Source organism: Toxorhynchites rutilus, chromosome 2 (genome assembly GCF_029784135.1).
Source record: "Toxorhynchites rutilus septentrionalis strain SRP chromosome 2, ASM2978413v1, whole genome shotgun sequence".
In the NCBI taxonomy this organism is placed as follows: domain Eukaryota; kingdom Metazoa; phylum Arthropoda; class Insecta; order Diptera; family Culicidae; genus Toxorhynchites; species Toxorhynchites rutilus.
The window spans coordinates 524,260-548,713 of record NC_073745.1 but is presented as its reverse complement, the minus strand read 5'-3'; the positions used below and the strand labels follow the sequence as shown (position 1 = coordinate 548,713).

The following is a 24,454-nucleotide window of genomic DNA, read 5'->3' as shown; positions in this document are numbered from 1 at the left end:
ACCTTGCCATGGGAATGCCATTGCCATTGATTATGACTTTTAAAGACTCTCGCATTTCAAACACACTGGGAAATCGACCAGTGATTCTCCTCTTGACCACCTTCTTCATTGCATTCCGGCAGAAACGCAAGACGTATGCCAGAACTCGTTGCAGCTTTCGAAAAGACTCGAACTTATGGAACACCGGCAAATACTCCAATGACACAATCGTTGAAGCTACAGTGGCTCGCCGCATCTCAGGAACATCTTCATCAGGTAGAAGCTTTGGAACCACCATCTGATATTCCTCGCTGCGCAGGAACAATGGGCCACTCCACCAAAGATCGTTACTCTTAAGAACGTCAGCAGATTGGCCACGCGACACTACATCGGCTGGATTTTCCAGCGTACCCACATACTTCCACTTAAATTGTGATCCGGTAGAGTTTATCTCACTAACCCGATTTCGTACAACACTTCTAAACGTTCCGGGTTTTTCTTCAGCCAAGCTAACACCACTTGACTGTCCGACCACAAACAAATGTCTCGAAAGGGCAGTGTTAATACAGCTAACATTTTCTTCACCAATCTGTGTAAAAAAAGCGCTGCTAAAAGCTCCTTTTTTGGAATGGTCAACACTATTTTAGGAACGATTTTCGATTTGGCACACAACAACTTTACCACTGCTGCTTCATCAGGTATAATTGACCTGACGTATATACAGGCACCGTAGGACTCCGAAGTTGCATCAGCAAATCCATGCAGCTCAAATGCAACGGCTCCATTGACCACAACACGACGAGGAATTTGGAGATTGCTAACTCCACTTAAAGTACTTAATAATTTATTACACTTTCCCTTCAAATCACCCGTGAGCTCATCGTCCCATCCCAATTCTTCCTTCTATATGGCTTTCATCAGAAGTTTGCCGATTATAATCACCGGCGCCACAAGACCCAACGGGTCGAACATTCTCGAACTGCATAACATCCAGAGCGGGGTTCCACATTAATCCCAACGTTTTAATCACCTCATTTGAACCATTTTCGTCAATGCTGACAAGTTCATCCTGATCGCCTTCCGGAATCCGTTTCAGCAACTCAGGATGATTAGAAGCCCATTTATGCAGATGAAATCCACCTGCCTTGAGTAAATCTATTAACTGCACTTGAGCTTCACTTGCTTCATTTTAGTCGTCAAACCCGAACAAAGCATTGTCCACGTAGAAATTATTCTTAACGATGTCTGTAGCCACAGGATACTTAGAACCTTCGTCGATAGCCAGTTGCAAAAGTGCTCGCGTTGCCAAAAACGGGGCGGAAGCTGTGCCATAGGTTACTGTCGTAAGTTCTAGGACACGCAGCGGATCGGAAGGACTCCAGTATACTCGAGATAGCGGCGTATGTCGTTGATCGACGAGGATTTGTCTGTACATCTTTGCCACGTCGGTAGCTAAAACATTTAGTAGAAAACGAAACCGAAGACATATAGACTGCAAATCACTTTGGTTGTTAGCACCAATCTACATAACATCGTTTAGCGACTGACCAGATACCTTTGCAGACGCATCGAACACAACGCGGCACTAAGTAGTTGTATTCGAAGGTCGCAGAACCGCATGATGAGGCAAATACCATTTTATGATATCTGTAGGATCCTTACTTACATCCACTTCTTTGCAGTGGCCAAGACTCTCGTACTCATCCATAAAGTCTTGGTATTGCTTCCTTACATCTGGATGCTGCGAAAGTTTTCGTTCTAGCGCATAGAATCTTCTTAATGCAAGTGGTCTGGAATCTCCCAACTCGCTTACGGACTCTTTTAAAGGCAGTTGGACGATGTATCGTCCTTCATACTACGATGACCCCTCCTGAGACAATTAAAGCAAACATTTCTCTCTCTTACCTTAACCAATCTCTGAGACACAGAAAGAGCCTTAAATTCTGAACACTGGTAATTAGCATGAACCTTTCCACAAAAATCGCAACTAATTTCCGATTCGCTTAATGAGACGGCAGTATGGGCTTTCTGCACTACAGGCTTGTTGACTGCAGACACGGACTTAACAGGAATCGAGGACCTTTGGTTACTAGCCTCGACTCTCTCCAGGATGAAAATTTGCTCCTTCAGGAACTTAAGCATCTCGTTGTAGTCAGGTAGTTCACCGTGCTTAATTGTGGTCTCCCACGTGTGACGCACATCGTTGTGTAACGCAGCTGCCAGTAGATGTATCACGAAATCCTCTCCTACTCCATTAAAGTCTCGGTCCAGGAACTTAAGACCTTCCACATGCTTACTGCTTTCATCAACCAGACTCCGCAGCGCTACATGGCTCTTCTTTGTCATGCGCTTAAGATTCAGCAGACCGTGAATGTGAGAATCGATAGCGTGACGCTTATTCTCAAACCTCTCTTCCAAGACCTTCCACGCGTGGGCATAATTGCCTTCGTTGATTGTCTTGGCATCGATTAGACCCGCTGCATTACCTACCAGAGACTTGTCCAAATGGTATAACTTAACTGCTGGCGGATCTGGACCCTTATCCACAAGATCCTTGAACTTTGGCCAGCTCTCATAACGGCCGTCGAATGTAGGAATTGGTATGCGAAGCGGTTGATGGATTACAACGGGCGCCTGCTGGGTTTGATGATCATTTCTCGCGTTCATGGCCGCAGCGGCTGCCGCTACAGCTGCATTGTTCCTGGTGAGCTGATCCTCCAATAAAATAGCAACGGAATCATGAAGGATATCGAACTCCTCGTATTGCTGTTCGTGTTGTTCGTAGTCATCAACCGAAACCACATTCATAATTTCGTTGTGGGCATCGTTAAAATCTTTATGCGTTGCCTCCAATTTCTTCAGGTATACCTTAATCTCAGCTTCCGTCAGCTGGACTACTTCCTCTTCATTTGGGCGAATTATATTTAAAATACGAGTCACCTTACCTTTAGCTGCGCCACGACGGCGAACAACTCTTTGTATGTTCTCCATTGAGGCCAACTTTTCCGTTAACTTAAGCTTCTTCTTTTCCTTCTTGCTTAAAGGAGTAGAGGAACTCTGATTAGACTGCCCAAGTGCAGAACTAGTTACAGATTTTCCGGTTTGCTGCTGCTTCGAAACACTATTTTCCGACATGCTACACTGTGGTGGCTGGGAGCACAGCCAAGTCTATGCTCACGCAACTGTACACTACTGAACACAGGTAAACAAACCGTTGGAAACAACGTACTTCACTCAGCGTTTTCCTAAATTCCACTGTGAAACCACTTAAAACCAAGCCTTATGCCTGACATCCGTTGGGAACACAGCCAAGTCTATGCTCACGCAACGATTCTACTAACGGACACAGCGGAATAACCGGAACACCAGCCTTGTGATGATCAACTTCACTTAATAGAGGGTCTTAAACCAACTTCACTTCGTTGAGCACTTAATTGCTCTTATAGTCAATTTTCTTCAATTTTGAGTCACTTCTCAAAATGGCGACCGCACACCATAACCGAGGAGCTCTTAACTTTAATGGCGGCTATAAATGCGCACACCTTAACTGTATTTATTTTTTCTCAACGAATTTCCGACTATTTCGGAATTTGAAACCACTTCTTCACTTCCGATTCTTTATCCGGAACCGCCAGAGTCATTCCACTGCACTCAATCCGGTTCGATTGGACCAAAATATGTTGCTTAATTAACGAGTGGACTGTAATTTTTCACACTTAACATTTGTCCTTAATTAATACGGAATCACGGAATCGCACATCATGATGGAAAACAACTTTCTTTTCTCGTTATAACTATATATTTAGTAAAATACATTCCATTTATTTGATTGGATAAAATTCACGACTATACGCATCGAAAGCACAGTGAAGAATCCGAAATATGGCCACTTTTCTCTTCGTCTCGTCCCGCTGCAGTTTCTCGCTGTCATGATGGTACTGCGTGCAGCGATGTGTTGATAAATTCAGCGAGGTGCATTTGCTGATGCACTGAGATAAATTATTCGCGGCGAACGGCTCGAACACTGGGAATAGAATATAATCAGTATCAAGCGCTTCTACCAAGCAACTGGTCTCGATGAATTCCAACAGGTGCTGCTCGCAACTGAACGTATTAGAATCTACGATCCAGGTTTCTAGGACTGGAGTGCTTCCAGGACTCCACCTGGCCTTCAACATCAGGTATTGCGTCTTCAGATTATCAACTCTTGAGATTGCTGTAAGAGCTTACTCTATAGACTGAAAAGCGTCTTGCTTAGTTTTTTGACGAGAAAACAACGAAATTCTGAGAGTATGGAGTTCTCAAGTTGCGTGAAGGATTCTGAAAGATTGTGGAACAAAATGGTACATCTATAATCGAATAGATGTATGTCTATAACGAATGGCGGGTTTACATTAGGGAGATCTATAACTATAGATGGATTTATTCACCCGAAAATAGATGTAAACGGGTGAGAATATATATGATACACTTCTTCGAGGTACACCCAGGTTTTTTTTTCTGCGTGGTTTTTTTATGAGGTTTTTTTACGCGGATTTTCCAATTAACGCGGGTTTTTTTTACGCGGTACCACGGTACCCACGTAAAAAAAGACCAGTGCAATATCACATCTCCCCCTTAGCTCACATTATACTCTTATGTTTCCTCAGAGCATATAACGGTTATTAGTGCTTGTAACGGAGCTTAGCGCTCATGAAAGAAATTAGTGCTGCACCTTATCACGATTCTTACGTTTCACCCCGGCGTAAAAAAAACCTGGGTGTATATATAACCACTATGATTAGAAATATTAGAGGCGAATGAACTGCAAAGTTTAAATCCTCTTAAAAACAAAGAAAGAAGAAGAATAATTAATTCAGGCATGTGTAAACGCTGGTGAATTTCTCACTGATGAGAAATTACTAAAGTTGGATGCAGTTCTACTTTATATAAATAAATTCACCGAAAATATGCATATATTCATTGTATAAGTTCGTGCTAGTGTAAACGGTTGATGCGATTTCTATAAATCTCATCATGTTTCTTCACATGAATATATCCCTAGTCTAAACCCACTGTAATGCTTTTGATTTCTTCCGATTCCGATTCTAAATCGGCACGAATTTTTTCGGACAATATTTAGCATGATCCGTGAATTAACCATTCATCACGATAATATTACAGGTGTTTTGTTTTGGCTAGGTTCATTATAGCCGCAGTCAACGCGAATAGTAAACTAATGTTATTAATGTTATCTGCGGACCAGTTAAATGAACAGCATCAAGAATTGGACACTGTCTAAAGTAACAGGCCGTCGACATTGAAAAAAATACTCGAGAGTAGATTGACAAGTGGTTTTTTGATATGGATATGAAGATAATGTAAATGAAATTTGGATGAGATTAATGAACTTCCCAGACAATGTTGAAAAAATGGAAGAACTTTCAACAAATCGTTGCTATTAATAAGGCTATCATTACTTACCGCAAACATAAAAATATACTTTTAACGGCCCCTCCGCCAATCAGCTGTTAATGAATGAACTGCGGTCGAATCCTTTGAATGTGTGTGAATAAATGTTTTGCCTGATTGCAATTTGCGACTGTCATTCTCACTGTTTATCAAACGCAGTTGTATTTAAATCTTAACAAATTCATTCATATCTCATTTGTTTACTTGTTTGTTTTCAAGATGAGATATCTATTGAGCTAGACCAAAGAATTTGTTGGAATTAATGCAAATTATCGCGAATTTCATAAAATGTACGTTCAAAATACTAAGCAATATGTTTTCGATGATATTGGGCCCAAATATAGTGATTTGCCGATGGAGGTATGTGGTTGGCATGAAATAGTGAACTCGTGACTTCATATTAATACACAGTTGATAGATAACAAGATAAAGAAAATCTTGTCTATATTGAATATTACGAATCATCTACTTTTTCGCTCCAGATTTTACTCAAAATATTTGGTTATCTGAATCCTGGAGATAGATTCGCTGGGGGACTGACATGCAAACGGTGGCTCGAGGCAACACAATATCAGCATTTTGTCAACGATATCTGTCTTCATTTCTACAAAACGCATTTTAGTGACGCTACTAGCCCAGTCCGCAACTTACTAAAAAGTTCCCGCAGATTCCACAATATTATATTTTCACAAGTTGAATTCAATGGAAGTGAACAATTCTTCAGCCGCTTTGGTGAAAATATTCAAGAACTGAGCTTCAAAGCTTGTGATATCCGCGAGAAAACATTGTATAACATCTTAAGCAGTGTTCCTTATCTACGATCGCTAAGGATTGAAGGTTGTCGAGAGCTGCTTATGTCAGGAAGATTGTTTGAATCGGATGTACATCGGACTAAATTGGCCCCATCCTTGCAAAATATAACGACGCTCAGTCTAGCATTCAACCGGTATTTATCGGATGCTTTATTCAAACGAATTGTCTCGTTTACACCCAATTTGCAAAGCATTGATCTCACTGGATGCTCCATTTCATTCCACAAGGGCCTCTATCGAAAGTTTTACCCTGGCCGCCCGGATGACGCATCGGAGAGTGTTCTGACATTTTATTACATATCACAATTTATCGAACGCCAGGCTAAAACATTGAAAGTTTTAAATTTCAGCTCAACGTTGATTGATGGTGATGCCCTAGAACTCATAACTGAGTTCGAGCGCTTACGGCTCACTACTTTCGATTTGAGCTCATGTGATCAACTGACTAACCCAGGTATAACGAAGTTGGCCCGAATGCAAAGCTCCCTTCAACATCTAGATTTTTCAAAGTCAGTGAGATTTACGGACTCATGTTTACTGAATATCTGCACCCACCTACCTGATTTAATAACTTTAAAATTACGTCGATGCCGAGCGCTTACCGATTTGGGTATTCTGCAAATTGTTCGATTAACTAAACTGCAGGTCCTGGATATATCGGAATGTGAATCTGTGACTGGACAAGGCATAATCAAAGGAATTGCTTCGACTTATAATGCAGTTCTTTTAGAGCTATATTTGAGTGCATTAAATCTTTGCGAGAGTTCTGTATTAAAAATAGCAGAGAGCTTTCCATCTCTACGGGTACTGGATCTCAGTTATTGCTTCCATTCAGTATCCGATCTCTGTTTACAGATCATTTTCAAAAATCTTATATATCTTAGACATCTTAATGTGGATTATTGTGACAAGGTATTCAAAATTAACAAACACGTGTGTAATATATAAACAGAAATTTATTTAAAGATTTCGGACAGTGCAATGACAGGAATTGGAATGCTGCAAAAAATACATGACTACGAACTAAAGAAAACTACATCTACAGTGCATATGAATTCATATGTACCAGCAGGCGAAGAAACTGAACCATCGTCGTCTAGTTTGAATCGGTCCTCGATTGTTCTACCGGAAGACCAGCGTAAAATTTCACTGCGAAGCAAGGCAGAACAGGAAATAGTTAATGACGCTCTCCGTAAAAAAGCAATGATGGAGATATGCCAACAAAACGAGTTTCTCAAGGAAGATACTGGCAGTGGTTTTTCTATTGACCGTCTCAAAGGCTTACGAGTTCTACGTCTTTCACAATGCAATAAACTTTCAGATATTTCATTAATATACACCTTCAAACTAAAAGAACTCAAGGAAATCAGCTTAGCCAAATGTCAACAAATTTCGATTACCGGAATAAAATCATTGGTGCAGAACTGCCCATCACTTGAAACAGTTGATCTTAGTGAGTGTCACAACATCAACGATAAAGCAATAGAACTGCTAGCCATGCATCTTAGTCGACTCCAAACATTATCGCTTGAGCGATGCTTTCAGCTATCGGATTACAGGTATTTTTTATTATTTCATTGGTTAAACAACTGTTTCATATGATTAATTCTCCAGCTTGGACTACATTGCTATCCACTGCAAAGCTTTGCGAACTCTGGACGTTCGAGGTTGTAGAAACATGTGTGCTGAGCCCAACCTACGATTAGTCAACGTGTCAACCATCAGAAATGTACATATGAGCAAACCAGGTCCATATCTTGGAGAGCCTGGTTACTTCGTGAAGAAACCACCCCCACCGCCAATGCCAAAACGAATTTAGTATTTACTTCTACTCGATGCCGGTGGTCTGTTTGTTATTGTACTAATGTTAATTATTTATTTTTTACTATATTAAATTTCCCTTGTTTTTGTTTCAATGTTGATTAGAATGCTTAAATGTGAAAGTAGAGAACCTCCTCAGGCCTTCGTAAAAAAAATCGCCTCCGTAACTGAAGAATCGTTTTAAAAGTGAAACTTGCTCAGTTGAAGCGCTATGTAAATGTCAATTGTCATAATGGCACTTGAACATTTGAGTATTTAGCACGCATTGTTAACCCCTTTCCGTATGATTTAATTTCCAACAGGACGGTCCAAGCATGAGCACATCAAGTCGTTCCGCTACTCTGCTGAGCGTGTGTATCTTACTTGGGCGCCCTATGATGTGCCAATACAAGATGTTAACTAGCATTCCCACGAACATCATACGCCTGAAGGTATGTAGGTATGGGTATGGGCCGCCATACAAATGAAACACAAATTTCTGCATTACGGGAGAATTAATCAAGCAAATAGAACCGAATTTTGCATGTGGAGGTTTTAGGGTGCAATAAATGTTTTACGGTGGTTAGACTAACACCCCTCTCTTTAAGGGGGAGCTACCATACGAATGAAACTCAAATTTCTGCATTACTCGAAAGTTAATCAGCGAATGGAACCAAATTTTGCATGTGAAGGTTTTAGGGTGCAATAAATGTTTTTACGGTGTTTAGACACTCCACCCCCCTCTCTAAGGGGAAGCTGCTATACAAAATTAAACGTGGTCGATTAGAAGATCAATCAATGAACAGTTCTGCGATTGGACCCATGAACTTGCTCATAGTAAGAACACATGAATGTTTGAAGGTATTAATAACAGAAACAAATTTTGAGCGGGACGAAGTTTGCCGGGTTAGCTAGTAATAAATAAAATAAAATGGATATTGGGTGATCCATGCGGTGAAAATACTCCGGAGATGATAGCTTCTGTATTTTTACAAGCAAAGGAGATTTGTTGGCGGTTTCAGATTAATCAAACATCAAGTGCAATGGTATCGAAGTACAAGTCACAGGTATTAAATGCAAGAGCTTCTTCTGCAACACAAATTTTCTGAGCTAACTACTACTATTCAATGCTCACAAATGTTTGTGTTCAATAAAAAAAGTTTTTACTCAAAAACATAATACACTGAAAATAATTCTGATTCTGTAACAAAATTGAATTTCTCATGAAAATCAGGACAGAGGCTAGATTGTGAAATATGAATCAGGACACCCTAAATAGATCTCAAAATCAGAACATGTCCTACTAAATTAGAACAGATGATAACCCTAAGCTTGACTCCTTCATAACAGCCGATGAACACACCCCCGATTTTGGAAAAATCGACTAGGATGCACTTTGTTATTACCTCCCCACTCTTGACTGGACATACATGAATGCCATGCCTGTAAAAATGTTAATGAAATGGCCTCCAATTTCTGTTTCACTATTCAACGTTGGTTGCGAGATAATATACTCCCCAGAAGACGTCCTGTTTCGGCCTCTTGGAGTACGGCTTTACTCCGAAAACTGAACGTCAATTAGCGTGTGCAAAAAACGCCAGTTAGCGGAAACATCGTGTTCTACAGTCGCCTGACAGCAAACTCAGACTTCAACATGCTAATAATGCGTGTCGTAAGCTGAATTCAGCTTTGTACAAGGTCCACATCTTGAGAATGAAAACCAATCTGCGACGAAATCCGAAAAACTTGTAAATTCGTCAACAGTAAAAGGAAAAACTCTACTCTTCCAAGCAATGTGCTTTATAACGAAGCTGTGAGCTTTTCGCCAAATTCTTAACATTCGTTACCATCGGTCATGTTCTGTCACTGCGCTCCGAACCACTTTCTGTCATCTTTACCCGATCATTCAAGGATGGAGTATTCCCTGAAATTTGGAAGGATGCTTTCATGTTTCCTGTCTTCAAAAACGGTGGTAAGCGAAACACCAGAAGTTTGTCGACTGCGTCCAAGCTATTTGAGATCATCGTCAGTGAAGTTATTCTTACTCAATCCAAGAGTTACATCTCTACCGATCAGCACGGTTTCATGCCCGGCTGGTTGATCACCACGAATCTGTTGAACTCCACCAACACCTGTATTACTGCTATGGCTCAAGTCAATGTGATCTATACCCATCTGAAGGCGGCTTTCGATAAGATCGAACACTACATACTTTTGGCTAAACTGTCACGTCTCGGATCATCTGGAAAACTCGTGTCGTGGATGAGATCATATCTGACGGGAAGAAAACTGCGCGTTAAAATTCACGGCTGCGTTTCCTCGTGCAATTCGTATGCAATTCGTGCAATTCGTATGGAGTGCCTCAAGGAAGTAACTTAGGCCATTTTTGTTCATATTATTTTTTAATGACATTGCTGCGAAATAAGGGTTGAACTGTAAATTCATTTATGCTGATGATTTGAAATTATTCTGCGTGATCCGCTCAGCTGAAGACTGCCAACGTTTGCAACATTTGCTGAATGTGGTTTTTTGATTGGTGCCATCTAAACAAACTGATTATCAGCGTACCGAAGTGCTCCGTCATAACGTTCCATTGTTCCAAAAGTCCGTTACAGTTTGAGCCTGATCACGAACGTCACTTCACGGTGAAAACGAAGTATCGTTTTGAGTCGTGTCTTGCGCTTTTTAAGAAAGAAAAGATAAACAAACAGCAATTTACCTGCTTGGTGGCATTTTTAGATTGAAATCCTGACGTTTCCAGAGGACGTAAATTTGTTTATTTGGATTCGATAAATGCGTTATGGAATGTAATTGAGGACTTAAAATGTAGCTCCTGTAGACCGATTGAAACATGGCGAAAGGTCTAATTTCGATTGTTCTAAATGAATAGAAATGTTTTGTTTCTATTTTAAGGATTAGACTAACAGAGAGTTGCAACCCCATAAATTGGCAATGGAGGCTACTGGCCACTGACGATCATTATGGTTGAATATGTATAATATTGATTTGTTGATATTTTGAATATAAAATAATAACTGTAATGTTTTCCAACAGTGCAGAGCTGGTTTTTGTAATTCAAACATTCGCAATTGGTGGACAATACCCGAATCAGGACGATAGTTACATCGAATAAGGCCATTGATATTTTGTTTTTACGTAATAGATATTTTCAACGATATTTGTTTGAAGACATACTTTGAATGAAAAAATTATTATTTTCAAATGAGGAAAAAATGAATCTATCATAGCAAAGTATTGAAAGTAATTTTTTTAAAATTATTCTCTAGTTCTTTTTCTATAATTTTGATATACGTCTAAAGAAAATCTGAATCATTTTCTGCGTTTGGCAGAAAAACTCATCAGGTGTTTCATATGAAAATTATGCTTCTGACTGACGGTACTGACCAGTTTCTGTTCAAATAATTATATCAAACCTCATGTCCCGTATATCAAATTACACGAGAATGGGAATGATAAGAGGAAACGGTTGTTAAAAAAATGATTTTAACGTTGATCTATACTAAATACTTCTCACTATTCAAACGAGTAAGACAAAGCTTAGTACAAGAGTATGCGAGATATCGATTATTAAACTCATGATAGTCATACTTTATCTCTAGAGTAATATATAGAAAGAGGAAATAAAATTACATTCCCATATGTTCAACAACTACATAATTCAAGAGCAACCAAGTATTCCTCCTCATCTTTCAACCAGCGTTTGATTCAGCAAACTAACGCACCAAGCAAAAGATTCATGGAATGTGTCAAGGTTTCAAGGAATTTGACAAAAGCGGAAAGTGATTCAGATTTTCTTTAGATGGATATCAAAATTATGGAAAAAGAACTAGAGAACAATTTTAAAACAGCATCTTGTAAATGTTTTGCAATGATAGACTCATTATTTCCTTATATGAAACTTATTATCACTTTTTTAATATTCTTTCATTTCAGTATGTCTTCAAAACTATACCGTTGAAAATATCTATAACGTAAAAAGTTATAACTATCGTCCTGTTTCTTGTCTGGTCCGCCAATTGTGAATGTTTGAATTACAAAAAACTAGCTCTGCAATGTTGGAAAAACTTCTCAGTTATTATTTTATATTCAAAATATCAACAAATCAATATTATACATAATCAATCATGATCGTATTTGGACCAGTGGCCTCCATTGCCATTTTATGGCGTTGCAACTCTCTCTTTGTCTAATCCTAAAAATAGAAACAAAAAAAAATCTGTTCATTCAGGACAATCGGAAGTAGACCTCCGCCTTGTTTCAATGAGCCTTAGGGAACTACATTTTTAATCCTTAATTACATCCCATAGCGCATTTACCTAATCCAAATAAACAAATTTACGTCCTCTGGCGAGTAAATTGCTCTTTCACCATCTAAAACACAAGTGACAAATATACCTGTTTTTCTCCGTGACATGGCAGTATCGTGGTATTCATAATAACACCGAGTTCATCGAAGTTGTCACGACGGATTAACTCATCTGGATTCTAAACACACGATGACAGCCGTAATAAGGTTGTATAGAATTCACTTCGTTTTCACCGTGAAGTGACGTTCGTGATCAGGTCCATTATCTCATACACTTATTAATTTTACCTACATAACGTTCAAACGTCCGAAATTATGCAACCGACATAACGTTCAAACGCCCGAAATTATGCAACTGACATGTCTCTTATAAACGGGAATGAACTCTTTCACTTCACGGAGTTTATTTTTACACGCAACTGTCCGTGATAATGATGATAGATACAAGAAGATTAAGCGAAGTGTAAGTGACGTGAAAGCGTTTGTGACAGTGATGTTTGTGATCAGGCCCAGTGTAAGAGTGTGTGCGTAGCTCGCACCCAGATTTCTACTAACTACGCACACTGGCTCTTTATATAATCACCGGTGAAAAGGAAAAGCGCATGGTTCCTCTTTGGCGAATGATGACTGTATCCACAGTTTAGGCATGAAACTCGCGTGCGGGTGTATCATTTCAGTGAAAATGCCACCAGTGCCAGTGGCTTCATAGAACTTTTGTCCGAGAGGCTGCCCATAATCCATTTTCACGTACATTTCGTCGTTCATGAGCATGCATCCTCCCTACTTCGTAAGAACCTCGTTGTACAACTCCCAGGCACGTATTTTGGCCACTAGATTTTGTTTCAGTGTAATGATTGATTGCTTACTGACCCGAAAAGTTCGAAATCTTCTCGCAGACGAATCCTTCTGATGGTACTTTGGCTGGCATCAAATTTCTTGACGATACCATATTCCGACAGACCTGGGTTTGACCTAATCGTTTTCAACACCTTCAAATGCAGTTTAATTAGTAAGCACAATTTCTAGAAACAAAATTATTCGTGACGAGCTTTTTCGTACTGAAAAAGGAAATATTTCAAAACAAACTGCTGTCAAAACATTCCAAACCCGACCACTAGCAGCGCTACAGTAAAATAATACGTATAGATGTGAAATGAATCGAGTTTTACATAGGCTATTGAACAATTTTCACTAGAATAAGCCTTCGTGAAGTATACTTTATGAAGAACAATTATTATTGATGTGATTATAGGTTTTTCATTAGGCTTAACAGTTAATTCCTAACGTTAGTTCCGCTAAGCCTGTTATTTGGTTTTCAAAACCGATGGCTTAACTTCGGAGACACTCTGTTATCGTCACTAATAGTAGTTATCTGTAATTCAAAGGTGCTAAGTCTGTAATATCGATGTAAAATACGATACGGTCCACATAACAGGTATTTCTTTCTGTCCTATGTAATAGAAGATTTCGTGAATTCAATCATATATATATGTTTACATTTTCCATCGTCCTTTCACTTCCCTTTTTTGTTAGACCTCATTCGTTGATAAGAATATTTTTCAAGAATAGTTGAACATATTTGAAAATAACAATAAGAGAGTATATTTAGACGGACAGGTATTAATATTCTAACTGTAGAACTGGTGATTAAACTAAATGCAAAATTGCAATTTTAGCAACTCATTGTTGAAGAAATAGTAGTTCATTTTTGAATGGATTCCATTTCGCGATAATCAGGTACAACTGTGTCACTGGTTTGTAAACTTTCTTTCTTAGCATTCTCAAACATCCAAGATTCGGAACAAGTATTGTGATATAAAAAGGTCAAACTCAAAGTGCACTTGAAAAGAAAAATATGAAAGTAAGGCATTTTTAAGAACTGATGTTCGAGTGATTTTTTTTCATTTCTTTGTACCCCACCTGTACACAATTTTATCACATTTATACAATCTTTCTATTTATAGCACAAAACGTTGAATATATGTTTTTTCGAGTACAGTTCGAACACGAAAGTTTCCCTATTTTTTTCAGAGTTCAAATGGCTTCAATAGTGTCTAAAAGGCTCATTCTATATGCAAGTGTCACGTAGTTTCAAGTACAGTACTTCCCTTCATTCTTGTGATATTTTTAGAGTGATTATTACACTTTCATTCGATTCCAAAATTGTAATGTGAAGAGGTCTTGTGTGTTTTAATTACTGGTCTATATCATCTTATCTCCTTATACTTTTTATTTAACTTTTATATACACACGGATACTTCTTAGTCGATAAAGGCAAACAAAATAAAAAACGATATAAAATTTTTCGTTGAATATATAATGCAAAACGAAAACAAACAACTTAAAGTAAAGTTGAAGCCTCGTCATCATTAGTGTTCTCGAGATTGAGAAGCTCATTCAGATCAATATAGTCACCGGTTACCCCATTTCCCGTAGTATTTTTGTATGTTATGAGCTGATTTGATGGTCCACCAGTTTGTGTCGTGGATGACAATCCTGCAAAACAGTGTTCTGTAATGTTCATGTCATTTTATATTTTTAATATTAAATTATACTTATGTCAAGAAGAAATGTAACCTTTCAACGTTAAGGTGTAATTTAAGTGGGACATTACATGTACAGAGGGGTAAAAATCGTGATTTTTGTAGATTTTGTTTGAATACCCGTATCCGGGTTACACATGTTCATTATGAAGAATATATCCGCCTTAACAGCCTCTCAAAAATTCCGAGGTATATATATATATAAATTTGGAAAAATGATATTTCATGATTACACACTCACCAGACGTATTATTGCTTCCATTACTATCAGCAGTAATCGCAGTAATGGCACTGTCACTAGTAGGTTTCCTTTGCGTCACAGTCGCATCTGGCAAATTCATTGGAAAATCATATCCCATTATGTCTTCGGTTCCACTGAAAAGCTAAAAAATGAAATTTGCAAAAAAAAATGCGAAATGTACATATATCATTTCTTTTTTATAAATTTCCGTGTTACGACAGTAATTATCATATTTTGAAATAAGAATTTTTATGATTATTCGTTCTAGGATAGAAAAAAATATTACTGTCATGTTATTGAATCAAGCACGAAACGCACGGTAACTACAAAATTTGCACAAAAGTATATGTTACACTTAGGGATATCTTCAGATATTGTATTTTATTTTTTATCCATTATATAAAATATCTAACCTTAGTAAACGTATCAGCATCAAATGTAGACGGTGAAAAGAAAACTCTGCCAAAATGTTGACTGTTTCCGCTAGCCGTCTAGAGTGTTATATTGTGAAATTATAGTTTTGTTCATTTTTGTGTTTAATAATTATTATTTTTATCACCGTCATCATCAATAGTATAGGACAATCAAAATCGTCATCATCGTCGACGTCATCATGAGGGTTTTTTTTAAATTTTGTTTTAACATTTGTGAATCAATTTTATTTTAATTTAATTTAGTAAAAAAACGAGGAAAGAAGAAAAAACACAATTAAGGATCTATAAAATGAATCTTTGGGCGTCCCACCAATAGAAAAATTGCAAAAGAAATCTATTCAATATGGGTAATTTATCACGATTGGTAACACTCAAATCAAAGGTTATAGAACGGTGATTATTATTACATTTTTTTTCTTGGGGGTTTGAAACAAATGTTCCTTTCAATACGCCAGACTTATGAAGACCAACAACTTACCCCTAACAAAGTATTCGCATCCAATTGATAACCATCACCTTTCAGTAAATCCTTCAAGGATTCCAACTCGTTTTCAACAGTGTTAATATGTTGATCATAATCAGTACTGGAACAAAGAATGGTCATCGATTTATAAATTGTAAATTCAAAATAACAACTCACATCGTGCTTAGTTTACCCAAGTCTAACTCATTATTCGAAAACCTTGCCAAAGCATTACCAGCGTTGCCCGATTCTTCATCATCCTCCAAACAACCACGATCAATACCATCAATGTTTTCATTCGGCTCGATGACGTTTGGTAGTAGTTGCTGCGACTGTTGTTTAGACTGCTGCTGACGGCCTTTCATCTCATTTATGTTTACATTTGGATTATAGAAACCCCCTTCAAAATTGAAAGCACCCAGCATAGGCGATTCTTTTTCCAGTTGGTTATTATCTTCGAATATGTCACTAGGTACTTCGCTAACGGTAAAATCTCCAACTTCGTAACCGATCGTTGCTAAAGATGGTACAGAATTTGTTGCCGCGAAATTGTTTGTTCCAGATGGACCGGCTTTGTTGTTCCCAGCATCCGTTACGATGGTTTGCTTCAATGGCGATGATGGTTTCTTCCCTCCTCTCGTGGCTAAATGTGCATCGACATTACCATCATACTTCATTGTCGGTTGTGTTTGGTTATTGTTAGTTAGCAAACTTTTTTGCGTTTTATAAGGAATCCCATTGTTCTTAGCTCTAAGTAAACTTTCGCCCCTATTAACTGATTTTTGTAGCTGTGACATACGATTCGCTTGCTGTTGTTTTTGTTGCTTCAACTGCTCTTGTTTTTGCATTTCCCTTATAACCATAGGTGTATTTAACATATCAGTGTCGTTTCCAAATTCGACATTACAGGGATCGAGTTCATCCACATGATCGACCAAATACTCTTCGTCATCATAATTGTTTTCATCTTGTTCCTCTCCGTTCCCCGCTTCTATTATATAACGTGTCGCGTTTGAAGAAGGATCTACCTTCTCTTGTTTAACCAGTGCTTCAAGATGAACCGGACTGAGCACTTCCTCAATCATTTCATTCACACTTTCTGGACGGTACGGCGATTGTTGGTTCAGAGAAGATGGAGACGTAACTTCTGGCATATCGGGAGACCTACGGTGAAATATAGATTTGGATGCTTCAAATAATCCTAATAAAAAATAAGAAAAACAATGTGTTCAATATTGTACATAACATAAGCATTATCAAAATCTAAAAAATTGGTTGTTCATGAGCTTTGACAATAACTTTGCGCATAAATTGGTTAAGCGAAAAACCCTTTTTATTGAAAATAACTGCAAATGTAGCGAAAAATTATTCTGGTACCTAAACTAGACATGGTAATTCTAGAAAAAAAAACTCAATTCATTTCGATCAAAATTCAACGGTTACCTGGTCCCATTGTCTGAATTCTGTGATCTTTCCTGTCGGACAATAGCATTAGTACATTTTTCTTTCTTGCTTTTATCTTGTGACCTAAAAGTACGTACATAATAAATTAAATTCTTATGACGTCAATATTCATTACACACAGCCAATAAGGAAAAAAAAAGTAATATTGTAACAATTTCTGAATATGTTGCATATGAGCATACAAAACATGAATATGAACATGCAAAAACAATGCCCATTTTCCACTCTCAAAATATTGAACACGCAATCGAAGCACTAATATATTAACGAAGAATACTTACAACATTTCTTGCTCGTTTTCATAAGCTACCTCCTCCAATACTTCTCCCAGTTCTTGAATAGTGGCACCTTGATTGGCATCGGTTTTTTGTACCTATAAAAGAACACGCAATCCTCAAGTGATGTAGGATGCTGTTTCCACCTCACATAGTATAAGAGTCTGATTCTTAACTCACTTTTGATTGAGGCGCATCATTTATCATTAGCTGGAAACGTCTCTTATTTTTTCCATTACCCATTGAACCGAGGCCACTGCGAGATGGTTGAACAATTGTGACTAAGAATTGGATTAACTGGAATAGAAGAAAAAGTAAATACAGATATTCATAATTAATCGAGATGTTAGAATTGACCTTGTTAACAATCTGCTGTTGTTTCATGTGCTTCTGTCTCAAAATGGCTATTTCTCTCCAAAGTGCCTCGTTTTCCTGCTTCATAGAATTGAATCGTGTATCCAGTGTTTCCTGACGACCACGCATTTGTTTCATTTCGGAAAGAACTCTATTTACAGCCTCAACCCTTAAACCGCTTTTGTCGTCCTGCTGTTGTTTCGATGTGGCAATTTTCCTTTTGATGTGCTCCAGCAAATAGGGATGATCTTTTTGGAAACAAGGATGTGTGAACTCCATCTCATCTTTATCAAATCTTAATCCTCCATTGTCGATAGAAGTGATCTTATGGAATCCGTCTGGAATAAAAAAAAATCTTCCGGAACGCTTGTCATAGAATACAACAAACAAACAACTTACACATGTTTAATTGGCGTATAAAACTAGCCATGTTATTATGTTTGTAGTTAAGCGGCAATAGCTCTTTTGCGAACTGAGCTTGGTTTTGTATAATAAAACTCCTTCCATCCTGTGATCAAAACGGAAAAATAAACATTCATATGTTTCTAATACGAGGTACATTATATAATCAACTCGATATCACTCATTCAAAATTTAAAATAGTCTTACAATGAGTCAAAGTTAGGAAAGCAATAACAAAAAATGTTAAACGCGTTACAAAATACATGTCATAGACAAAATGTGAAACATAAAATGCAATTCAATTGTGGTTGAAATGTGTGGTCTGAAATTGTGAAAAAGACCCTATACTGCATAACTTATATTCTGCAGTAGATTTCATCAGTCGATTTTGTCATTATCAATTCTAACTAGATATGAGGGGGATGTAAACATAGAATTGAGTCGTCATTCCCAAATAATAACGTTACTGTTATTTTAATACATGTTCATTGTCCTGAAACAAGTGTTTTGGTTCGTGTTCACTTATTATTATCATCTTATCATCTCCGATTTTCACGAGGGATTTTCATTCTGAAAATCATTTATCACAAATCGAACTTTAGTAAAAACACGACGGCCATTTTTGTTTCGCATCGACAAACTTGTTTGGAAAATTTTACCGTGCTCCAGGAAATTAAATCGTTAGTTTCTGGATCTTCAACCAATCTCCATAGCTTCGCTAAGAACGCCGGAACTCCGGCTCCAGTTTCACTAAATGTATGCATCGCGAATTCGCTGTTATTTTCTCTTGAAAAATTTTCTGAAAATGTATTACTTCTGATTGACTTTCTCTCTATCGCACACGCATACACATGCGGTTGACGAAAAAACTGCAATGTTCTGAACAAAAGTTCGACACATTCATATTCGTGAGAAAATCCGTGCTGCCAAAACATTATATAAGTACGAGCAAATGTCAATCAGCAGAAAGTGGAACAATTTCATTGTTATATTGGCGGGTAGAGCGATATATGTAATACTTTTGACAGACATACAGCTGTACTTGCGTTGTACTTCGAAAATTGTATGTCTGTCACCATGTACAGCGCTAGAACCATGCAAGCAACTCGGTACAATCGCTGTACCTGTACCGACCTGTTTTACCGCTGTACATGGCTACAGTTGTACTGTGCGCAGCGCCATAGACGGTTAGTGGTGGGTAGCATGAACAAGCAGAATCAAATCACTTGATAAACGTTCTTTTCTTTGCCTTTTCTTAAGTTAATAACTCAGATTGGAAACTTGTTTGTTGTGTTTTTTAGACACTAAATAAAAACATTTTTCATTGAAATGTGTGGTGGAAATTGGAAAAATATCTGATTGTCAGTTTGACATACGGTACAATGTACAACCAAAGTATGTCTGTCATGGTACGATGGTACCTGTACAACGCTGTTCACGTACAACGCAAGTACAGCTGTATGTCTGTCCCTGGTATAAATCAACCATATAACAAAAAGTGGAGGGGAATTGTTTTTTTCTCCGTACTAACATGCGAATCAAACTGTTCGCGAAAGGCGCGAAAGAACTAAAAGGATTGAAGGAATGGTCATCCAGTTTAAAAAGTCACAGGAAGGTTGTGTCCGAGACACGACCGCATAGTTAACGTAGGATTCCGTTAGTCTATCTGTTGATTTTGGATATGTTTGAAGAATTACATCGTTAAACTCTTTGATAATGATTTGGTGGCCCTGAAAAGGGCCGTTTTGTTTGGTTGTTAGATATTGTTTGGTTGTTGGTTATTGTTTGTTCACTCCACCAGTGTTCACCGAGTGATGATGACAGAAAGATGTTAAACTGCCGTTGGATGATGCGTATCAGATAAAAGATACCGAAGTGGAACGAGACATAATGAAAACCGCTCTCTGTGATCCTAGACGAGATGCCTCCTATGTTATGTATGGATGAAATAAAGAAAAAAAAACTTACCAATTCAATATAAGATAATTACCAATACTGAACACAACTATCATTTTACTCATCATTTAAAAACATGTTACTTTAATATAGAGAAAACATATTTGAAATGAGAAAGGTAATTTTCTTTTATAACTTTTACTTTCTGAGTGATTATTAAACCCAATGCGTATTTAAATTGGACTAACAGCACCTAATACTATATGTAGAGCATATGGGAAATTACTTTTTCTAATATCTCTTCATTTTTCCAATTTTTCTCACCGTTTATTTTGTTTATTTTCACCCAAAAAAAGTTTATATCGTTGGGTGAAAATGAGCACAACAAAACAGCTTAAACCAAACGACCCGTTCTCGAGCGGGATACACCTTGGTTTTTATTTATGAAAATTGAAATAAATTGTTTCATATATCAAGTCATTATTAACACAACTGCTACCATATACAATTTTACACTTACACTTGTGCTAAATATTTCATAATACACGATCATTGCTATGAAATTTTACGAAGCAACCAACATTCAAGTTCCAAATTTAAATTTTATTCGCTAGAATTAATCGTATCACTCACCTTACTTGCAATATAAAAATGCCCCCGACTTGTATATATTCGCAATGCCGATTTCCCCCATGCAGCTTGGTTTTAATGTCTCTGTTAGGGACCCGCCGCATGTGTCGTTAATTTCGACCAATCAGAAGTGAGTATTTCCGTTAGGATAGGGTTTGAGATTTTTTAATTGTTCGATAGTTAGTTTCATGACATATATTATTTTCTTCAATATAAAAAAGCGTTATGGAGTGCCGAAATCGATTGACGCAAAAACTTCATCAATCCATCATGAAATTACTGACCAATAAGCATTTGAAATTGGACAATTTTGACGATGTGCTCGATTCTCGATTTTCAATTTGTACCCCAATATGTTCCCGAAAGACGTAATCCTACGTCAAAAAAAAAACAGTAATTTGCATTAATGCCGAACGAACGAATGCTGAAGTAATTACGAATTGATACCGAACGAACTGATTGTGAGCAAACTGTTTGGGAACGAATAATTTTTCAAAGTAAAATTTCAATTTAATGCATTTTTTCAATCCATGTGATTTAACAATTCATACATTGTCAGACATTATCAGACAAAAAAATCCGGAGGAAACTGAGACAATTCATGAATTGGGTAAACAAATAATCCTCTAGAGGGAAAGCAAATTGAAAAAAAAAATTTGAGTTAAATAACCTTTGAATGATCAACAAAAAATGGTTCCGAATTCATACTACCACTACAACTCTTCAGTCCGTTTGAAATTCAGTTCAGTTCATATAACAAATGGATTTTTATAAAAACTCAATTCAAAGGGCCTGAATAAACTTCACGGTGGAAACGGAATGAAACGTATCCGCGATGACAACGGTACGGTGTCGACATCTGGATACGAGATTAGTTTCCCACTAAACTTATCATTATAATATCAAATTATCTTCAGATAAAATTTTTGTATGAGATTATTATATCACACGAAGAAAACAAAGTTTTACACTCACATTGAATACCAGTTTGATACGAAGAAATTAATTTTCATTAATGATTTTTTATTTGATAAGTGCTCATTCTGCCTGAAAACTCATTATTATCTTCGATACTTCACTAACTCGTAAAACGTAGTTCAATGGCGTGCCGTTTATTTCGTTTCCACCGTGAAGTATATTCGAGAATCAGGGCCAAAACCAATTGTCCACAAAGTCCTACATCAAGGTTCCATCCGTGCCTCTAGGTTCAGACCCTTCTACATTTTTGGTATAATGGCGGGTTTACATTAGGGAGATCTATAGCTATAGATGGATTTATTCACGTGAAAATAGGTGTAAACGGGTGAGAATAAATATGATACACTTATTCGAGGTATATATAACTTGAATAAATTCATCGAAAATATGAATATATTTATTGTAGAAGTTCTCGCTAGTGTAAACGGTTGATGCGATTTCTATAAATCTCATCATATTTCTTCACATGAATATATCAATAGTCTAAACCCACCCTAAAAGAAGCGATTCGCGATTTCTAGCACATTTTAGAGGCAAATGAACTGAAAAGTTTAAAGCCTCCATAATTCAACACTTCTCCTCCTTCTAGCAAATAGTCTTATTCTAGTCAGCGCTCGGATAACGGCTTTTATCAATGGCATTCTCTCTTGCATTTCAATATCATATCACAGCGAAACAATAACGTGTAAATCGCTTGCTGAGCATGCAATGATTCTCTACGGATACTGGTGGAGATATAAAATATTGCTTTTCAAGCTCCCTCCGTTCGCATCTATTTCAAGGGCGAGTAAATGAATTCGCGTTCGCTAAGCATTTAATTGTGAACTCACTCGCAGAATTATCCATTGGCAAAGTGGTTACCATTAGGTTGTTTTTATGTATTGTGTTAATGGATATAATAATGATCCGTTTGCATGTGTGTTTCAACTGGAAACGTTACCGCTACCGTTATATTATAGCAAGTAAATCGAGGAGAAAAATGACGGTTACAACTTTCCTACTCGTCGTATTATTTTCGTGAGATAGAGTAATTTGTTGTAACTTCCCCGAACAATGTTCGTTTTTCGCAACTTGTAACTGAAATTTTAATTTTAATTTCATCTTTTTTTATTTACAGGCTCACTCACATTTTACAGTTTCCTTATCAATTTCACAATTATTTTCATTACAGGTCACTCAGAATACAGGAGATGTTGGAAAGCAATAAATTCCGTTTAGAAATTCCTACGATTTCTCTATAAATTCCACCATTCACTTAATCAATGCACCAGCAATTTTTTCCAGGTAAATTTTACAATTCAATCCACCTGTTTACATTTTGTTTATGATTCTCCATTCTCTATAATCAATCGAGTCGATGAGAATTTTGCTCGTTAGCTCTATTTTACTATTAATGATAGAAGATTAATGAAAGAAGATAGCATCGACCGAATGGAAGCTATCGGTGCAACAGTCAGATTTTTTCGAGCTGTTTGGTTTACCTGTTGTATATCTTCAGAGAATTAGTTTGTTTTGGTTGGCGTCCCTGATATATTCTTCCAGAAACGTCTAAATATATGCAATCGCACAACATGTAATTCGAGCTCGGGAAGTGAATATCTCGATGTACAAAATACGAAATTTTGTTCGGTGTGATAGTGATAGTGAATGTGTTGACCACTGTTTTTATTTAAAAACAAAATGTTGGCGCGTTCTTTATAACCATTTTCGTAAAAACGTAAAATTAAAAAAAAATTGTTGGCTCATGCGACAGAGCGATATATATAAAATTTGATACTTGAAAAAGCAGTTTCGAAAAAAACACGTTCATAATTTTGAGTCAGGATACGAGATACCGCATTACTGAAATGACTATAATTCGGTGAGTAATTCCGAATTCCTTAAAATCCTTTTATCAATATGAAGAAAAAAACGATTTTTTAACTTATAATTTCCTTAAGAATAAATTTTAAAACGGAGCTCTATATCCACGGAATAGGGTGGCAAGGTTATAGCGGATAAGGTGGTGGGCCCTATTATACAAATCGAGGCGATAAGAATTTTGCTCGTTAGCTCAATTTTGCTACGAGGGTCGTTCAAAAAATAAGTTTCAGTGCCTCAGAAATCGCGGAAAAATAAAGTTAGGACAAAAAACAAGGTGATTTTCGTAATATACGTCTTATTTTCTATTTTTCTAGATAATCGCCGTAACATTCGAGGCATTTTTTATTGCGTGGCACGAGTTATTCTATTCCGAGCGCGAAGTGTGTAGCGTCCAACTTTTTGAAGTACGCGGTACCCACCTAGCACTGAGTTTACGCATCGTGAATGATTGTTCGGATAGAGGAACGACCACAATCCCCTCTGCTTAACAACCTTTCATGCAATTCGTCCAGTGTGTAACGTGCATCTTCGTTTATCAGCTG

The 24,454-nt window shown here is 37.3% G+C and overlaps 3 protein-coding genes across 6 annotated transcripts; 2 read left to right on the top strand and 1 right to left on the bottom strand.

The window, feature by feature from the left end:
• The first annotated feature begins 5,565 nt into the window (after positions 1-5,565).
• On the top strand, positions 5,566-8,158 carry LOC129767506 (F-box/LRR-repeat protein 2-like). Of its 2 annotated transcripts, none has more exons than XM_055768485.1 (4): positions 5,566-5,790; positions 7,098-7,154; positions 7,209-7,801; positions 7,857-8,158. In XM_055768485.1, exons 1-4 carry the CDS (start codon positions 5,719-5,721, stop codon positions 8,059-8,061), a joined length of 927 nt encoding a protein of 308 aa, XP_055624460.1. In that variant the 5' UTR covers positions 5,566-5,718; the 3' UTR covers positions 8,062-8,158. The 2 variants fall into 2 exon arrangements, with proteins under 2 accessions (XP_055624460.1, XP_055624459.1); XM_055768484.1 differs by having other exon boundaries at positions 5,913-7,154.
• Positions 8,159-8,455: 297 nt separating this feature from the next.
• On the top strand, positions 8,456-10,421 carry LOC129771782 (uncharacterized). Its single transcript, XM_055775813.1, has 2 exons — positions 8,456-8,494; positions 9,954-10,421. Exons 1-2 carry the CDS (start codon positions 8,456-8,458, stop codon positions 10,419-10,421), a joined length of 507 nt encoding a protein of 168 aa, XP_055631788.1.
• Positions 10,422-13,843: 3,422 nt separating this feature from the next.
• Positions 13,844-19,410, bottom strand: LOC129769660 (heat shock factor protein). 3 transcript variants are annotated; one of them, XM_055772049.1, is made up of 11 exons: positions 19,205-19,410; positions 18,543-18,651; positions 18,147-18,481; positions 17,970-18,086; positions 17,796-17,887; positions 17,494-17,577; positions 16,228-17,214; positions 16,066-16,171; positions 15,567-15,644; positions 15,154-15,295; positions 13,844-14,865 (listed from the first exon to the last, which is right to left on the bottom strand). In XM_055772049.1, exons 1-11 carry the CDS (start codon positions 19,307-19,309, stop codon positions 14,711-14,713), a joined length of 2,310 nt encoding a protein of 769 aa, XP_055628024.1. In that variant the 5' UTR covers positions 19,310-19,410; the 3' UTR covers positions 13,844-14,710. The 3 variants fall into 3 exon arrangements, with proteins under 3 accessions (XP_055628024.1, XP_055628025.1, XP_055628027.1); XM_055772050.1 differs by lacking the exon at positions 15,567-15,644; XM_055772052.1 differs by lacking the exon at positions 17,494-17,577.
• Positions 19,411-24,454: the final 5,044 nt, after the last annotated feature.

Bases quoted from the DNA above. Each gene is read 5' to 3' on its own strand.
- LOC129767506 (XM_055768484.1), top strand. From the start codon at position 5,719: ATGTACGTTCAAAATACTAAGCAATATGTTTTCGATGATATTGGGCCC. The intron at 5,791-5,912 runs GTATGTGGTTGG...TTTTCGCTCCAG, and splicing joins ATAGTGATTTGCCGATGGAG to ATTTTACTCAAAATATTTGG. The intron at 7,155-7,208 runs GTATTCAAAATT...ATTTATTTAAAG, and splicing joins ATGTGGATTATTGTGACAAG to ATTTCGGACAGTGCAATGAC.
- LOC129771782 (XM_055775813.1), top strand. From the start codon at position 8,456: ATGTTAACTAGCATTCCCACGAACATCATACGCCTGAAG. The intron at 8,495-9,953 runs GTATGTAGGTAT...CGATCATTCAAG, and splicing joins CGAACATCATACGCCTGAAG to GATGGAGTATTCCCTGAAAT.
- LOC129769660 (XM_055772049.1), bottom strand. From the start codon at position 19,309: ATGCATACATTTAGTGAAACTGGAGCCGGAGTTCCGGCGTTCTTAGCG. The intron at 18,652-19,204 runs GTAAAATTTTCC...TTTTGATCACAG, and splicing joins ATTTAATTTCCTGGAGCACG to GATGGAAGGAGTTTTATTAT. The intron at 17,888-17,969 runs GTGAGTTAAGAA...GTTCTTTTATAG, and splicing joins ATGATGCGCCTCAATCAAAA to GTACAAAAAACCGATGCCAA.